The 18,151-nt window shown below is 40.0% G+C and overlaps 1 protein-coding gene across 1 annotated transcript in view; it reads left to right on the top strand.

Annotated features, from left to right (window-relative positions):
* Stat1 (signal transducer and activator of transcription 1) overlaps positions 1–18,151 on the top strand; it is a 37,602-nt gene that overhangs the window by 3,778 nt on the left and 15,673 nt on the right. The window contains exons 4-14 of the mRNA XM_076866482.2: positions 1,023–1,167; positions 2,812–2,910; positions 5,879–5,968; positions 7,359–7,437; positions 8,427–8,518; positions 8,733–8,884; positions 11,093–11,251; positions 12,809–12,901; positions 14,394–14,453; positions 17,064–17,093; positions 17,188–17,281. Of these exons, the coding sequence (XP_076722597.1) occupies positions 1,023–1,167; positions 2,812–2,910; positions 5,879–5,968; positions 7,359–7,437; positions 8,427–8,518; positions 8,733–8,884; positions 11,093–11,251; positions 12,809–12,901; positions 14,394–14,453; positions 17,064–17,093; positions 17,188–17,281 (1,093 nt within the window). The remainder of the gene's footprint in view (positions 1–1,022; positions 1,168–2,811; positions 2,911–5,878; positions 5,969–7,358; positions 7,438–8,426; positions 8,519–8,732; positions 8,885–11,092; positions 11,252–12,808; positions 12,902–14,393; positions 14,454–17,063; positions 17,094–17,187; positions 17,282–18,151) is intronic.

Consider the following 18,151-nt stretch of genomic DNA (forward strand, 5'->3'; position numbering starts at 1 on the left):
TCTCTCTGATATGTAGATGCTGGCTCACAATAAGCAGCGGTTGGCGTGTGGGGAAGAATAGAAGTTCACTGGATTAGACAAAGGGGAATGAAGGGAAGGGGGAGAGAATGGGAATGGGGAAAACAGTAGAATGAATTAGACATAATTTTCCTATGTTTTTATATGAATATGTGACCAGTGTAACTCCACATTATGTACAACCAAAAGAATGGGAAGTTATACTGCATGTATGCATGATATGTCAAAATATATTCTACTGTCATGTATAACTGAAAAGAACAAATAAAAATTTTAAAAATTGCACATTTCTACAAAATCAAATTCAGCAGTCATTAGTACTTTTAAATAGTTTTGTCAGATTTAATTTGTGTTCTCCCAAATACTTAGGAAAAGTTAAATAATAACTTCTCCAAAACTCAGGGAAAGCATAAAGGAAGAAATAATTTAAAATAAATAAATAGGGCTGTGGTGTGGCTCACTGGTAGAACATTTGCCTAGCATGTGTGAGGCACTGGGTTTGATCCTCAGCACCACATAAAATATAAATAAAATAAAGGTATTGTGTCCATCTATAACTAAAAATATTTTTTAAAAAAGAAATAACTAAAGTCATATTATGGTAAAATATTGACTAGAAATATGAAGATGGTAATAAATTAAGGGGTATTCATTTAAAGTGGTGTGTTCTATTTTACAATTCATTGCTTGCTGATTGCAAAAACTTTAAACATTCGGAAAGTATTTGACATTGAAAGTGAAGGCCCTGTTGATTTTTTCCCTTTCAGAGATCACTATGAATAGTTTCAGCAAAATCTTTTAAGCATAATTTTTCATGCTAATTGCATATAATAGAAACTATGTATAAACTGCTGCTAAGAACAATATCAGCTTAAAAAGAAGACCATAAAACCTACAAAACACTTAAAAGTTATTTTAAAATAATTTCAATAAAGAAAGCAATGTTTCTTTTGTCCGTGTTAAATAGCATCTGGAGTGAAGTGTGTAAATTTTATATCTCCTAGGGAGCACGCTGCCAATGATGTTTCATTTGCCACCATCCGTTTCCATGACCTCCTGTCACAGCTGGATGATCAATACAGTCGCTTTTCTTTGGAGAATAATTTTTTGTTGCAACATAACATAAGGAAAAGCAAGCGTAATCTTCAGGTATGACCTGGTTTTCATGTTTTAGTTCAAGTGCTCCCATGTTTACCCAAGATATATTCAGCAAATAGTACTGACCATATACTCACTGGTATTTAGAGAAGTTGTAGAGATGTACATCCACTCCCTTTATGTGGCTAGTATGTTTAGTATAAGTAAAATAAAATCCTGATTCATTTTATAAGCACACAAGGAATTTTCAAGTTTAAGTGTATTTAGGTGTCAGTAATTCTGGGAGAACCACGATACTGTAACCTATTTTGCTAAAAATTGTGGATATTGAAATCAAAGAAAAGGCTCTCTCTCTCTCTCTCTCTCTCTCTCTCTCTCTATATATATATATATATATAGATAGATAGATATAGATATAGATATAGATATAGATAGATAGATATAGATATAGATAGATAGATAATAGATAGATCTATTTTTTAACTTTTGAAATTATTTATTGCATGACAGGAAGATAGGTAGCTTTTAGAGTTCTCTTTCAGGACTTGAAATTTTTTTTTCAGATTTAATTTTTTTATTTATATATGATAGCGGAATGCATTACAATTCTTATTACACATATAGAGCACAATTTTTCATATCTCTGGTTGTATACACAGTATATACACACCAATTCATGTCTTCATAGTCATACAATAAACTCCAAGGAGCTTTAGCGATCTTAGTCCTTGGGGTGCAGATGAGGAATAAGTCTGAAAATGGGAAGGTTTGACCTCCCACAGGCCCTGTAGTAAGTTGGTCACTTGGTTAGACTCCACCTTGCCTTCCTTCTGGGGGAGTTGCCATTTGTTGGAAGAGGTGACCAAAGGACCATCCAAATGTGAGAAAATGTGCTACAGAATTTTGGGAGTTCTTCAGATGTACTCCCAGTATGCCACATTTATTCTGTATTAGTGCAACTTTTATGTTTTAATAAAGGCAAAAGCTATCACTTTCTTATTTCATGCAACTTGACTAAACTTTTCACCTTAGATAAGAAACTTTCTCAATTCCAGTGAGTGGGGAAATCAGATTAACTTTACATAAGTTTGCTCCCTTTCAGACTTTGTTTGAATGTACCTGTTATAAAGAACCATCCACAATTGACAGTATTTTTCAAACTAGCTTTGACAACGGTAACAGAAAAAGTGAAATGAATATCTTTGGTTGTAATTCAAAGTATAAGCCAACAACCAGATTAATTGAAGAATATCATAGATCGTTCTTACATCATTTGCATTGTCTTAAGATCCTAACAGACAATAAATAGCCTCAAGAAATAGATAATGATATTGAAGTAAAAGCATTATATGAAGGACTTGACAGTGTGCCTCAGTGGTAGAATGTGTGGTTAACATGTGTGAGGCCCTGGGTTCACTCTCAGCACTGGAAAAAATATTACATGAATCATGTGTGAAAATTCTTTGTTTTCAAATCAAGAAGTATTTTAGATATCTGTAATTACTTAGTAAGTTAAAGCAATTTCTGTCCTAATTTGTGAAAGGAATATTTTGATTTCCACAAAAATAGCTTATGAGAATTTAATAAATGAGGTATGAGGTTTCCCAAGGAATATAAGCAAGTTCATATCTATTTCTAATACATAATGGCTTAAACATTTGAACTTTGTTTCTTATTATCACCATCTATATCTAGGATAATTTTCAAGAAGACCCAATACAGATGTCTATGATCATCTGTAACTGTCTGAAGGAAGAAAGGAAGATTTTGGAAAATGCCCAGAGATTTAATCAGGTACTTTTTTCTAATTGAACACCGACAATTATAATAAAAATTCATTCATTCATTTCACAAATATTATCCACAAATCAGAAGGTGAACATCCTTCTGATTTTATAGCAAGAAGCAGGGAAAGTCAGGTTGAGAGATTTTATGGAACCTGTGTTTACAAAGGATCCTGAACTAAAGGATCCTAATCCAAAAGGTTCTTACCTGGGGACAGGTTTGTTTTGAGCTTCTCAGAGAACACCTAAGTCTTTGAACACCTTAATAAAGGCTTTTATGGCTTGAGGGAAGGTCCTGGTGTCTGGGGGTGTCAGGGACAGTAAAGAGGCACAACAGGCGCCTCCTTTCCACAGTGCTCCAGCTTTCCCCTGGCTGTGCAGTACAGAAACATTTTTTTTTCCCCTCTTGCTGAAGTAACTGTTGCATCGATATATTTTCTATTCATACCAAAGTATGTATGCATGGGATGATGCTTCAAAATAATCCAGTTTGGGGGCCAGAGGAGAATACAAATAAAATAAGAATATCTATGAATTCATAATTAATTTGGAGGGAATGCCTAAACCCACTAAAAACAGAGCAAAAAACAAAGTTATAGACCAAGTTTACTTATAAATATCAATGTAAGTCCTAAACAAAATATCAAGGATCAGAATTAGATGCTACATTAAGAAAATAAAGCATTATGACCAAGTAGGACTTATTACATGTTACCATGTAATTCCCCTGCTTGAGAAATCCATTGTAATTAATTAAGAGTGCAAGGAAGAAAAACATTTTCTTCTCTTCATAGATGCTGAGCATGTCTGACAAAATCCAATGCCCATTCCTGATTAAAATGTGCCATAAGATAGGAATTGATGCATACTTCTTAAACATACTAAAATATACATCTCTCAGTTCTAGAGACAGTAATTCACTCAGAGAACTCAAGTTAGAAACACATGACAAGGATGTTCACTATTTTGCTATTTAACATTACATTGTTGATATTGGCTAATGTAATTAGATAAGAAAAAATCACTAGAAGCATAAGAATTAAAAACATCATTAAAAAATATGAGCTCTCCTGAGTTAACTCATAATTTTGTGATGCCAATAAGAACAGCAACAAGTTGTTTTCTAAAGCTGTACCGATGAATTCTGAAATTCATATGAATTTCATGAATAACAAGGAAACTCCTGAAAAAATATAGCAATGAAATGGGACCAGCCCTATCAGACGTTCTAAAAATTTTCTATCATTAAATGTGGTTCAAAGGTTCAGGCTTATATAAAGACCAATGGGAAGAGGAAGAAAAATCTAGAAATAAATCCAGGTGGATATGGAAGTTTATATGTACAGGTGGCAGTTCAAAGCCCTGGGGAAAATAGGGACTTTCCACTAAATGTAGTTAAGGCAGCCAATTGCAAAAAGTTAAACTTGGACCTGTGCTTCACATAGAACATAGGAACAAGCATCATACATTTCAGAAATCCAAATAAATAAATAAAAGCTCTGCTGTGATATTGCCCAGTAGGCTGACTGCAGATAACAATTATGTGCTACATATTTCAGAAAGCTAGGAGAAAGGATATTTCTTCACCATGAAGAAATGACTCATGATTGAGGAGATATGTTTATCCCAATTTAAACATTATACAGTATAAACATATGTTGAATTTTCACATTATTATGTACAATTTTTGTATTTTATGTATCAACTAAAAGAAGATAAAATTTTTAAAATGCAAAATATAAAATTAAAGGGCTGGGGTTGTGGCTCAGCAGTAGAGTACTCGCCTTGCACATGTTAGACCCTGGGTTCGATCCTCAGCACCACATAAAAATAAATAAGTGAAATAAAGGTATTGTGTCCAACTACAACGAAAAAATAAAAAAAAAAAAAATATATATATATATATATATATATATATATATATAATTAAAAAATAAAAGTAAGACATGAAACTATGCAAGTGCTTGGGGAAAAAATGGATGGATTCCTTTATATTCTTTGAGTAGGGAAAGATTTTCTAATATGAGGTCACTAATATGAGCAATCTAGGTATTAAGGAAAGATTAGACTGACTACCTTGAATACATAAAAAACCCCACATAGAATATGTGCTGTGAAGGACACTGTAAGAAAGGTTGACAGTCACAGTTTTTGCTGGGTAGGGCCTTTAAACAAAAGTAACATCTTTCTAGAATCTAATCTCTATGAAAATAGGGGCCATCCTGTTTACCACTTAATGTCTGGGCCTACAAGGTTGGCTGACATTTACTTAGTACCTAGTGAGTGTGTGCTGACAGGGTACACCTTCTGTGATAAACAGACACCCAGGTCTGATTTCCTGGTAGAACTGAAGACTCCCAGGCAAGTCTGGGTTTATATCTATTGGTTTTGTAATAGCAGATTTTCACTGAAGTTCTTAAAGAAATACTTTCCAATATCAGTATACCTCTGAATCATTTGGGATGGTGTTAAAATGGGGTTCTGGTTTAGCAATCAGATTAGGACCAGAGTTTACACATTCCAAAAGCTCCCAAGTGATATAAGATGCTGCAGGTCTAGGAACTGAATTTGAATTTGAAACTGATTTTGAATCACAAGGCTTTAAAATAAATAATGACAGGATTAATATGGATAATGTTAATGAATATACATAAAATGTACAGAATTTTAAAAACCCTGAAGTAATGCCTGTGTGATACCATTCGACTCTAAAAATTGATGGAAACTTCTAGAAACACTATTTATTTTAAGCAAGAACTGAGCCTAGGCTTCTATAGCCTTTTAACAGTTTGCCAGCATTTTCCAGGGCCTCGGGAACTGAGCTATTTCTTATTGACACACATGTGGGAAACTTGTAGTAAATTTTGAAAGTTCTGGGAGGTAAGTGGGGCTCAAGGTGTGAACTTGACTTTGGAGTGTAGCCAGTGAGTAAATGCATCAGAAGATGATGGCTGCTAACCATGCACTTCCCATTACAGGCTCAGGCAGGGAATATTCAGAACACCGTGATGCTAGACAAACAGAAGGAACTTGACAACAAAGTCAGAAATGTGAAGGATCAGGTTATGGTGAGTATGGAGCAAAATGTGCATTTATTCTGTAACTGTTTATATGGAAAGATGATTTCAGTTGCCCTGAGTGCAAACCTAGAAAGGAGTCTTTTGAGTAGTTGAGAAGAAAATTTTAGCTGCAGGTTTAAACCAGAAGTAAACACATCAGTAAAGCCAGCGAACAGCTAGACTTTTTATAGTCCTATCATAACTTCCAAACATCCAGTTTATTTTTCTGCCTTCAAGATCACGCAGTAAATGTTGACTTTGCCCCATTATGCAATAAACTGCTGCACTAAACAGTCCTTCAACCTCCACACTCTCAAATCAAATCAGGGTGTTCTGGGAGTCACACAGAGCCTTGGTAAGCAAGGCCTATCTTCCTCAAGCACAATTTATTTTTTTCCAAGCACATATTTTTATACTAAGACTTGGAGGAGAAGCCAAAAAAAAAAAAAAACATTTCATTGAAAGAAATTCCTGTGCATTTCTAATTAGAGTAAGATAATTGGCAGCAATTTTAAGATAAAACTTGGAAGATAGCATATAGAAGCAGAGGGCTGCCACAGCCCCCTTGTTGGCCTGTGTTAATTCTTCTCCACTGAGGTTACCTGGGGAGAGATTGAGGAGCTTGCTTCACATGAGGCCCACATTTGTGGAAAGGCCTTCCAGCAAGAGGTCCAGTCCTGCCCTGGGTCTCTGGGTAATACCAGCATGGCCTGGACTCCTGTGCTTTGGATGACACTTTTTCCAAACCCCAGACTCAGGAGCAGTAGTGTCCTGCGATCTCCTAGGGGAACACAGCATTAAAGTGGAAACCACGCAAGCTTGGTCTGGAAAAGCTATGGAAATCCAGAGAAGGATGTGTATAGATGTGACCAAATACAAAAGAAATGAAGCTTATTTATGAAGCGCATGTACAATTTATTGTCTGAATTCAGATGTGTTGAATAAGAGGCCCCTGTTAATAATTACACCTTGACAGCAGGTGTTCAACCAGGACTGTCCCAGTTAAATAGATGTGCATGGTCACCCTCCTCATTTGTAAGATCTGAGAAAATTTTCCATGAGCTTGCTTTGTCCTGCTGTGTGCTTCATGATACAGTTGCTAAGTCACACCTTAGAGGTAGTCTCAGAAATGATGAGGAACAGTCAAAATTTAGGCCCTGAGCCAGGTAATAACAATTTGAGAATTGTTACATATTTTCATTATTTTTTTAATGTTATTACCTTCTTATCAGTGAGAATGATAGTATTTCACCGGTGTAGTTAGAGCTTCACAAGGCTTATTCATCTTGAAGGGAGCTAGAATTATGTATTCCTGGATCCTGTAGAAGCAATAATCTGTTTCCTGAAGTCTTTGGAATCTGATAATCAGAGGAAAATTTGTTCATATCTTTATCTGCAGTCTATAGAACATGAAATCAAGACCCTAGAAGATTTACAAGACGAATATGACTTTAAATGCAAGACCTTGCAGAATAGAGGTAAGAGTTAACCATGAAAATAGTGCCCCTGGGCTCTGTCCCTTCCTATCAACACCAGATAACAAAGGAAATCACTCCTTTACGTTTACCAAGCATTTTCTAGCTCTGAGTTACTAATTTTGTCTTCTTAATCATCCAGACCTTCACATTTCAGACAATATAATTATTTGTCATGGGGCTTTCAGTAGCATCCCTGACTTCTTCCCACCAGATGTCAGCAGCACTACCCTTCTGCCCCCAGTGGTGACAGCCCAAACTGTCCCCAGACATTGCTGAATGTCCCCAGTGGGGTGGGCAAATTCACTCCCAGTGGATAACCACTGACCATGTGTAACACACCTTATTGTTTGTTGTATCTAGCCCACTGATTGGCATAGACTGGTAGATGTTGCTTCAAATATTTCAGCTCATGTGTATACACTGCAGATAGGTTCAGCATTTTTCTCATTTACTGTTTTAAAGCAGTTTCAATTTATTTTGTTGTTCCTGCTTATTAGTAACAGTAGTAGCAACTAAAAATAACCCCAAAGTGTGCATTGTATAGAACAGGTAGAGTACCACATTTATCCTTGTCTAGTGAACATTTGATTGCTAGGGAGAGATTATCAGTATGATTTGGGTAAAAAATGTGAGAGAAAGAAACCTCAACTACTAGTTGTCTACTTCTCTTTCTAAGCCATAGATGTATTTCATATACACTTTTGTATCTGAAGTTTTGAATTTTGTCATTTATACTTAAGTAATATTCTGACAGTGATTTAAGTAGAATAGTAGTACTGTTTCCAATTACATGAGTCACTGAAAACTAGTATTTTATTTCAATGTGCCCAGTTTTATACATTAGGGCATTTTTGTTGTTGTTCTTTTCAATAAAGGTTGAAGGCCAGACTTTGATTTGATATCATATTTCTCCTAAATCTGTGTGACGGTTAGCTTTAATTTTTATCTTTTTACACATATGTATTTGTCCACTGTCTTTCAATTCACAGAACATGAAACCAATGGTGCAGCAAAGAATGACCAGAAACAGGAAGAGCTCTCTCTCCAGAAGATGTTTTTAATGCTTGACCATAAGAGAAAGGTAGGGCTTGCTTTCCAGAACAGCATGTTGCTTTTGTCACAGGCTGTAACTAATGGAAGTTAGTTTAGAAGAGAGGAAAAATTATTTTTATGACCACTTGGCTTAGAGCCTCAGTTGAAAATGAAAGGATATTTGCTTTGCTTTGTAGAAAATCTTTTATTTTTCAGTGATTAAAAATGATTTTATTTCACTTGGTTTCTTCCTCTCCCTTTAGGAAATAGTTCACAAAATTCGAGAGCTGCTGAATATCACTGAACTTACCCAGAATGCCCTGATTAATGATGAGCTAGTGGAGTGGAAGCGGAGACAGCAGAGTGCCTGTATTGGGGGGCCACCCAATGCTTGCCTTGATCAGCTGCAGAACTGGTGAGTCTCCGGAGTGGAACACTGGCAGCTGACTGGCTGACCACGGAAACTCATAAACAGCACCTTTAGTGAAATGAGCCCTGTCAAAACTTTGGTTTAGAGTTTGACAGAGTCCAGCTTCTTCTTACCCTGGAAACTCTTGGAAAGTTCAGTGTTACGTGTGACTGTCACCATGGTCACCAAGTCTGCTTGATTTGGAGCATTCTTGGACTATGGGCTGTATCATTGGACTATACCAAAACCCCAGTGATGTGTTTGTTAACGTAACACATTTAACAACTTGAGTCCTGATGTTTTATTAAAAATAAAACATCTTGAGTCATTTTCTGGGCTTACATGAAATAGTGGTTTGTCATGGGCCACCCACTCAGTCATCCATCTGGTAAGTATGAAATGCTAGCTCTGTGCTGGGACCAGGGCACACGAAGATTGATTCTTGGGCCTTGCCCTTCATTTCCCAGTGTGGAGGGGAAGACGATATGGGAATAATTCTGAACAGTGAAGGGTTCCAGATGCTCTAGCAAAAAGAGGGCAGAGGAGGTGGTCTGCTCTGGCTCTCTGAATGGGAGGAGAAGTTCTTCCCAGCAGAGAGAGGAGGTAGACGGAGGCCCAGAGGCGAGGACCCAAAGTTGGCACACTGGATGGCTGGAAAATGCCGGGGAGACAGAGGCAAAAGATGCCTCAGCTTGGTCATGAAGGTTCTTAGCTCCATGCTGAGAACGAGGGACTTAACTCAGGATGCACTAAAGGCAAAGGCAGGCCTTTGGTCTAAGCAGGAGTTATATTTCTCTGATTTTTATTTAGAAAGGTCACTCTGGCAGCAGCTTGGAGAATAGAGCCAAAAAGGCTGATTGGGATGCTATTAGCATGTTACTGTGTCCTGGGAAGGGACCAAGAGCTGAACTTGGGGTGGAGCATAAGGGATGGAAGAGGTGGGATCTCAGAGTGAACCTGAGAGGATGGTGGCCTGAGACAATTGCCAAACACCCAAGCACCAGAGACCTAGTGGGGTTATTTTCACGAGATTAAAAATCACAGTTAATAGTCAGCCATTTATTTTTATTCTGTGAATTAATTGCCTGTACATATTCCAAATTTCTTGTGGATTAGAGCAGTGCCTAGATACTGACCCCCTGAGCCCTCCAGGTGGTCAGGGAAGTGCTGGGGTGTCTGGAGCCCCCTAGTGGTCATCAGAGGCTGTAGGCACTTCTTCCTGAGACAGAAGTGTTCCAGTGTTCCCCAGATGTAGGGTTGTTTCCTGTGTGCCATGGCTGGGACTGGAAGTGGAGTGGGAGATGCTGGGCAGCATCTCCTTGGGAGCTCACCAGCCACCACCCTGTATTCACATTTTTGTGGTGGAGAATGGCTCTCAGTACTTGGAACTGGATTCAAGAAGTAAAACTACTAAGCAAAGTTAACGTTCTTCAGAGGGAAGATGTTTTCAAAAGATTTCATCTGTCATCCTCCAGGCAAATAAAATGGCCCTTCCACAGCACACCTGGGCTTAGGGGCTATGTCACCATTAGCACTGACTCTAAGGAAGGAACACCTAAAAGCCATCTCTAGGTTTTCTCACTGCCTTCTTATTTTAGAGTCTAGGTGGAGCCTATTACTTTCTCCTCTCGCTTGAGTGAAGCAGTAGTCTTGGTTCTTTCCTCCCCCACAGCCTTCCCTCCACTTCCTGCATGGTCCCACAGCTTCCAGACTCTCTTTTGCATGGTGTCTCTGACAGGTCTCACCAAGGCTGGTTGCTCATGGTCACTGTCTTGCTGTAAAACTTCCAGGGAGTCTCACTGTCTCGCACCGCCTGAAGGCATCCCCTTGCAGTTTCCCCTGACTCTGCCTTCCTCTTTGCCCTCTTTAAATCCCAGATACCTTTAAGGTCAATTGAAGTTACAGATCACCTGGAAGCTCTGTCCCACCCATCTCTGCATGCTAGTGTAGGTTTCCGGAGTGTACAGAAGCTTTTGATCCAGGCCGTAACCATTCAGTGGATGTTAATTTTTTTTTTCCTCCAAAATAACTAATCTCCTAATGACAATATAAGCCTCGCCTCCCCCACCCTTCCTTCACATCTCCCTGGAGTGTGGAGTCCACAACATGGGTAATATGTGTTGCCCAAACAGCTCATGGATTTCTATGATTATCTTCAATCCAGGCTGCTTTGAGACCATTGCTCATTGAGACCTGTGTCTTGTACCTCCCCAGGTTCACCATAGTTGCAGAGAGTCTGCAGCAGGTTCGTCAGCAGCTAAAAAAGCTGGAGGAACTGGAACAGAAGTACACCTATGATCACGACCCTATCACAAAAAATAAAAAGGTGTTATGGGAACGCACTTTCAGCCTCTTCCAGCAGCTCATTCAGAGGTAACTCCAGGGGGATTTATTTGCATCTACTGCAGTTGATTTATGCAGAGGAACATCTTTATAGCAACTCAGATAATTTAGAAGGGTTTAATATTTAACAGGATAGACACATTTCTTAATGGCATTTGACTTCCTGAATTCCTTGCTTATGCTAGTGGTTCTCCAGTCTTCCTAGGCTGGAAGCCACAGCACTCTTACTTTTTACTGCCCCTCAGCCACTCTATGCCAGGACCTAGCATGTCTGCCACCAAGGTGTTTATCCTCTCCTTCCTGTACCTTGGCCTCATCATGTTTCAGGTTCTCAAATCTTCTTTTCTGGACTCTTACATAGTAGCCTCCCAACCAGGCCCCTTTTCCAGCCCGTGCACCCTAGCTCCTGAGACCCAGCAGTGTCCCGGGACAGAGGTCCAGTCTCATCATTTAGCAAGTGGGGCACCACAGCTGGACATTCCTGGCCCACTTCCACAAACTGGACCTGCTGGCTGCTCCTCTCAGCTTCTTCACATACCCCATTTCCATGCAGATGCCATCTTGTTCTTTCTTGGGCCCATGCTGTACAGCTTCTTCTCCATGGCTCTATTTCCTTTACCTCAAGCCTTCTTGTCATATCTACTGTCCTCATTATATCACCCTCAAGGTTTTAGTTTGTGTCTCGCCATTAAACCTTCCCAGAGTTCCCAAGCAGATATTCTCTCCCTTGCAGACCTGCCCAGTTCATTCTCTATTCCTCTCCTGTTCTGCCTTTGATTAGAAAATTGCTTATGTGTTTCTGTTATCTTTGTTGAAATTGGGAAGGTTCTTTGTCATCCTTCCTCCCCAACCCTGCCCCCATGGGGCTGGCACAATGCCTTGTAAAGAATAGTTTTTCCAAACTAAGCAAAAGAGTATAGTTCCTGTTGCAAGTCTTTCTTTCTTTCTTTCTTTCTTTCTTTCTTTCTTTCTTTCTTTCTTTCTTTCTTTCTTTCCTTCTCTCTTTCTTTCTTTCTCTTTCTTTTTTTGTTTTAACATTAACTTGTCATTGAAAATATTAAGGACGTTTGAATTATTTTATTGAAAAATTTGATTCTTAATGCAAATTTGTAAATGAACATAAATGATTTTAGACTCTTCACTATTGGATAGTGTCATAAGTTTTTACAATTACTCTGTTTTGTTGTTGTTGTTGTTTATTTGTTTATTTGTTTTGTACCAGGGATTGAACCTGGGGGCAATTAACCACTGAGCTACATCCCCTGCCCATTTTTTTTTTTTTTTATTTTTTAATTTGAAACAAGGATTCACTAAGTTGCTTAGGACCTTGCTAAGTTACTGAGGCTGGGCTTGAACTTGTGATCCTTCTGCCTCAGCCTCCTGAGCCACTGGGATTACAGGCTTGCTTGGGTTTTGGGATTTCTCTTCTAACTAATGAAATTATTTTGTCCATACAATTTGTCAGATTCCTGCAGACTGGTTTTTAGGTTATGTTCTCTATTTTTTCCTAAGGAAAATTATTTCTTCTTTTACTGCCTCAACCTTGATGGACATGCTAATTTGTCTATTCTTTCTGGGTATTTATAGTTCATTTGTGGTGGAGAGACAGCCATGCATGCCGACTCATCCTCAGAGGCCACTGGTCTTGAAGACTGGGGTCCAGTTCACTGTGAAATTGAGGTAATAAAAATGTACTTCCATATGCTATCTGTCCTGTAGTTTGTACCCTTAATTTTCTTTTACATAATGGTTGTATAGGTACTTTAGAGGAAATAATTTTTCATGAAATAATTTAATATGAATTCTTACTTAGACTATCCAAGATTCTGTCCTTTATGCTCAGGATAGAAATATAGCCAATTTATATGCAAATATATACACACCTGGGATTTTTTTCCAAATGTAAATGTAATGCATATTCACAGTAAAAAGGAATACAGAATTGCAGAAATGCATATGATAAAGAGTGAGAAAGTTCCCCAGCCACACCTTGAGCAGAGGCTCATAACCTGAGCTTTATGAACCCCTAAAACTGAAGTATTGTATGCAGACATAGATTATGATATAGATTTTTCTGGTGAGCTCACAGCTTTTATCAGTTTCCCAAAGTGGTCTGTGATCTAAGTCTGTGGACCACAACAGTACAGAGCCTTGTGTTTGTCTTTCCATAATTTTGTCTATGTCTACACAAATATGTGTAAATCCATACATGTACATATATATTTCATACATAGGCACACATGCACATAAAATTTAGGACAAATAGTATTTCATTTTTTAGAACTAGGCTTCTACACAGGTGGTATTTTGTAGCTGCTTTTCTACTTGTTGATAATGGTAGACCTGGTCTGGGTGACAACATGCAGCTTTGCCCTGTTCTAATGGATGGGTGCATTCATTTACGCTTTCCTCTAGAGTTGAGCAGTTAGACCCTGAAGAGCTGGGCTTGCCTTCATGGTTGGCCATTGTTAATTCAGGTCCACAGGTGCTGCTTCCCTGCCTGGCACAGTTACAGTAGCACAGATAAGCACCCATGGGATCCACAACTCACAGTGGGCAGGAATAGTGGACATCTGATCCTGGCCCCTGCTCCACTGAACAGAGCTGACCAGAGACCTGAGCGTTCTTCCCCACAGTCCCCAGCTAATGGAGCAGAGGCATGTGGTGTCTCAGCCCAGTCTCATGCCTTCCATCTTTCCATACCTCCCTGGAGTGATAGAGCCAGACCCTCATTTTTCTGGTTATGGATGATAGTTTTTATTTTCTCCCAAGAGGGCAGAAGATCAGATAAAAGTTTTATAGAGTAACATTCACTATTTTCACCATATAGATTGGCCCAGAGTACAAACTTTGACGAACTCTTGTGTTGGCAAGTTTATTTGAAGAAGCTGCTACTCTCACTAATTTTGATGGGAATGTAGAATTAATACTGTGTGCCATCAGAATTTAATATTAAATTTTGCCTCCAGCAATTTTATAGCTAGGAATTGACCCTACAAATGCACTTAGGAAAAAGCTAAGTAGATATGAAAGCGTGTCAGTTTCATTGTTTGTAAAAATCAAAAATTGGAGGGGGAATATTTTATATAAAGTACATATATGGGGAATTGGCATAATAAGTAAACTGTAATAGATAATTTTTTAAAATAATGTCTTTTATTTTTCTTTCCAGACTGTTGGTGAAATTGCAAGAGCTGAATTATAATTTGAAAGTCAAAGTCTTATTTGACAAGTGAGATATTTTTAATATTATCTAAGATACATGTACTATTGAAATACTGATTTTTTTTTTTTTTTTTTTTTGAAGAGAGGTACCAGGGATTGAACTCAGGGGCACTTGACCACTAAGCCACATCCCCAGTCCTACTTTGTATTTTATTTAGAGACAGGGTCTTACTGAGTTGCTTATCGCCTCACTTTTGCTGAGGCTGGCTTTGAACTTATGATCCTCCTGCCTCAGCCACTCAAGCCACTGAGATTATAGGTGTATACCACCATAACCAACTGAAGTGCTGATTTTATTAACCAAATATGGACTCCTCCATTAAATGAGCTGATTCATCAACTGTTCAACCTCTCTGCACTGGGAGGAAGTTAGCCACCTCCCTGGAGACCTAGGACTGAGCCCAGGGTCCTGATTCTGCTGCCTATGAGCAGAGGATCCATCCTAGTCAGATCCACTAGAACTGTTATAAATGATCCCAATAGATTTAAATTAATGGCGCTTGATCCAACAGACCTGAAGATCCAGCTGTAAGACTGTGGCCAGCCAGGAGGCTCTTGTTTCTAGAGTGAGGTTACAGGCATTGGGGGGCATACATGGAAACTGCTGCTGTCACCCTTTTTTTGGGGGGGGTTATCAGGGACTCAAAAATGGGCAGCATCTCTCATGGGGGTCCAGATGGAACAGTCCACCCCACTTTGCCCTTAGACCTCAGACCTGAACTAGCAGTGACTCACCATTTACCTTGCCAGGCTGTCTCCCCCCACACGTATTTAATGCTTTTGTTATCTTGTGTTATCTACTGATTTAGTAAGTTTCCAAACCATTTTTGAGAATTCAGATCATTTTCCTCTGGCTTTTGGCTTTCTGCACTCCTGTAAGAGTCATCTTCCTTGTAGTACTGCCTGCACCTTTGTCTTCCCTTTGGGAAAGCCATTTTGTTAGACTTCTCTGTAAACCAGTTAGCTTTTGCTGCAGAACAAACCATCCCTAAAACTTAGTAGCTCAACACCCAAAAACCTACTGTTCTCATATGCTGTGAGTTGTAGATGGCCCTTCTGGTCTGGGCTCGTTTGGCTGGAGATGACTGGTCTAGCATGGCCTTCTTACATATCAGAGGTCTCAGCTGGAGTAACAGGGTCCTCCTTCATGTCTCTGAGAGGCCACCCTGAGCCTGTCACATGGCAACAATGTTCTTCCAGCAGGTGGAGGCTAGCCTTGAACTTGTGCAGTCAGTCCCATCCATTCTGTCACTAGAAGCAAGTCAAGGCCAGCCGAGGTACAAGGGATGGCAAGTACTTCTCAGGGACAGCTCGCCACACTGCTTTTGCTCAGTTCTTTTAGCTAGTTTGTGCCCCTTTGTCTTTTCGGTCTGTTCAGCTCTTTTTTTCTTCTTCCTTTGACAAGGCAACTTTGAATCATACTGTTACTTTTATTTTAAATTCTTTTTTTTTTTTTCGAACAGGGAAAAATAGGTCCCTTTTATACTATTATTATTCACAATGTCACACTGTCATTCTAGCTGAGATAGGAAAGGAAGGGCAGCTAACTCCTGTGAGTGAGCTAGTGATTTCTCATTTACATCTATGCCACCAACAGATACATTATTTGGCCCGAACATGACAGTCCCTTTTAGGTTGTTAGAAAGTCCTTAAAGGTACTTGAAACTGGGTACTTTATATAAAGAAATTAGGTCTATTTAACTCACAGTTCTGAAGGCTGTGAATTTCAAGATCAGGTGACAGCCGCTGGCAAGGGTCTCGCGTTATGGCAGAACGTGGAGGGTGGTATCCCATGGCAGGCATGTGAGAAGTTCATGGTGAGAGAGGAACCAAAAGAGCAATCTGGGAAGGCCAGCTGTGCCTCATAACAACCGGCTCATGGAGTAATCAGAGCAGTATCACAAGACCTAGCCCACTCCTCCAAGGCAGGCCTTGATGGCTTCTGAGGGCAGCACCCCAGTGACCTAATCACTTCCCACTGAGCCTCACCTCTGCACATCACCACCCTGGGCACTAGGCCTCCCATACAGGAAGCTCCTGGAGACAAACTGTATCCAACTGTAGCTGGCCAAAGTGTTCACTGAATTTATATGAGGTGCAAGATCTTTCAAGATTTTAAACTCAAACTGAAAACTGAAACGTGCCTGTTTCCCCAAATAATCGACTGTTCTGGTACTTTCACAAGAGCATTGAAGATAACAGAGAAAAAAAATATATATAAATTAAGCAGTCACCTTGGAAGGTCCTCCGGGTTCTGTGGCACCAGAGCAGTGTGTCTGCTGGAGCTCCAGTGCAGAGCGCGGACTCGGCTCATGTGTCTTGAGGTTGTCCTCTGCTCTTTTCACCTCTCAGCTCCTCACAGTGTCACCTATGGCTGGTGCTGTTAGCTTGTTGGACAAATGAGGAACGTGAGGCTCGGGTGGTTTCTTTGCCTGAGATCCTTGGCTTGTTATGTACGAGTATGTGGAGGAAGGGAGTGAATGAGTCAACAGGGCAGCAAACCCACGGACATGGATTTATTTTTACTTACACACATACTTCTGTATTTCTTTTAAAACTTATTTCAGTCTTAAGTGCCCATGAATAATTTTGTGTATATCTATCTTTTTTCCCCCAGAGATGTGAATGAGAGAAACACTGTAAAAGGGTACGTGATGTATTTTGTACTATAGTTTGTTCTCGTGTTTGTTTGTGTCTAATAGCTTGAAGCCTTTAAATTATTTCTCTCCTGTATTGTATAGATTTCGGAAATTCAATATTTTGGGGACACACACCAAAGTGATGAACATGGAGGAATCCACCAATGGAAGTCTGGCGGCTGAATTCCGACATCTGGTAGGGAGACCCTCAGGCTTCCCCTCTCAATACTGTCTGATCTTTTAGCACTCTTGACACTGGAGTGGCACTCAGTGGCACTTTGCAGTGATGGCTTCTCATCACCAGCCCTTAGGACATCCTGCTTTGTCCTCCTTGTCCAGGGTTGTTCCCTCTACTTTCCACCCGACTGTCTCAGAAATGCTCCTTTAGGCTGCAGTGGTCTCAGTTCAAGTATTTCATAAACCCATGGGCACCTAAGTTAGAGCGGCTCTTGTGGCTCCAAGATCTGTGACCAGTCACTCTGGCCCCCTGCAGTTCCCACAAGGTTGTGGCTCCTGACTGCTCCTTCTCCCGCTCTCCACGTCCCCAGGAGTCTGACGCTACCACTTTCTCTTCCGAGAAGGAGCCCCACTTCTTCAGCCTGGCAATAGAAATTCAGGGGGCTGTTTTAAGTGGGTGCTGCCTTTTTTTCTGTGTCCGTGAAAAAGAGTGGCTGCCAGATGTTCTGAGGCTCCCAACATCTGGGCTGAGCCTGAAGGGAGGGTGGAGGCAGCTTTCTCATTAGCGACCATCCTCTGAGCCAACAAGTATCATAGCTAGATAACTGCACACTGGGTGAGATCCTTGGTGCTCCTGGGGAGCATGAGGGTGTCCAGAGCTGTCCACTGACCCCACGTGGCTCACTGGAACCTGGGGATTGAAATCTGCTGAGGGCAGTTTTATTTGGGGCTGGCATCACTAGAGTCTAGCTAGAAGTCTCTGCTGAGGGAAGAAAGAGGGGAAGCTGTCTCCAGAGCCTGGGGGACAATGAAACAGTCAACAAGGACACTTGGCGGATTGTTACTGGGCTAAGGAGCAGGATGCTGTTCGCAGGCAAGGGCCATTTTG

The sequence above is a fragment of the Callospermophilus lateralis genome, chromosome 9, assembly GCF_048772815.1.
Source record: "Callospermophilus lateralis isolate mCalLat2 chromosome 9, mCalLat2.hap1, whole genome shotgun sequence".
NCBI classification, from domain to species: domain Eukaryota; kingdom Metazoa; phylum Chordata; class Mammalia; order Rodentia; family Sciuridae; genus Callospermophilus; species Callospermophilus lateralis.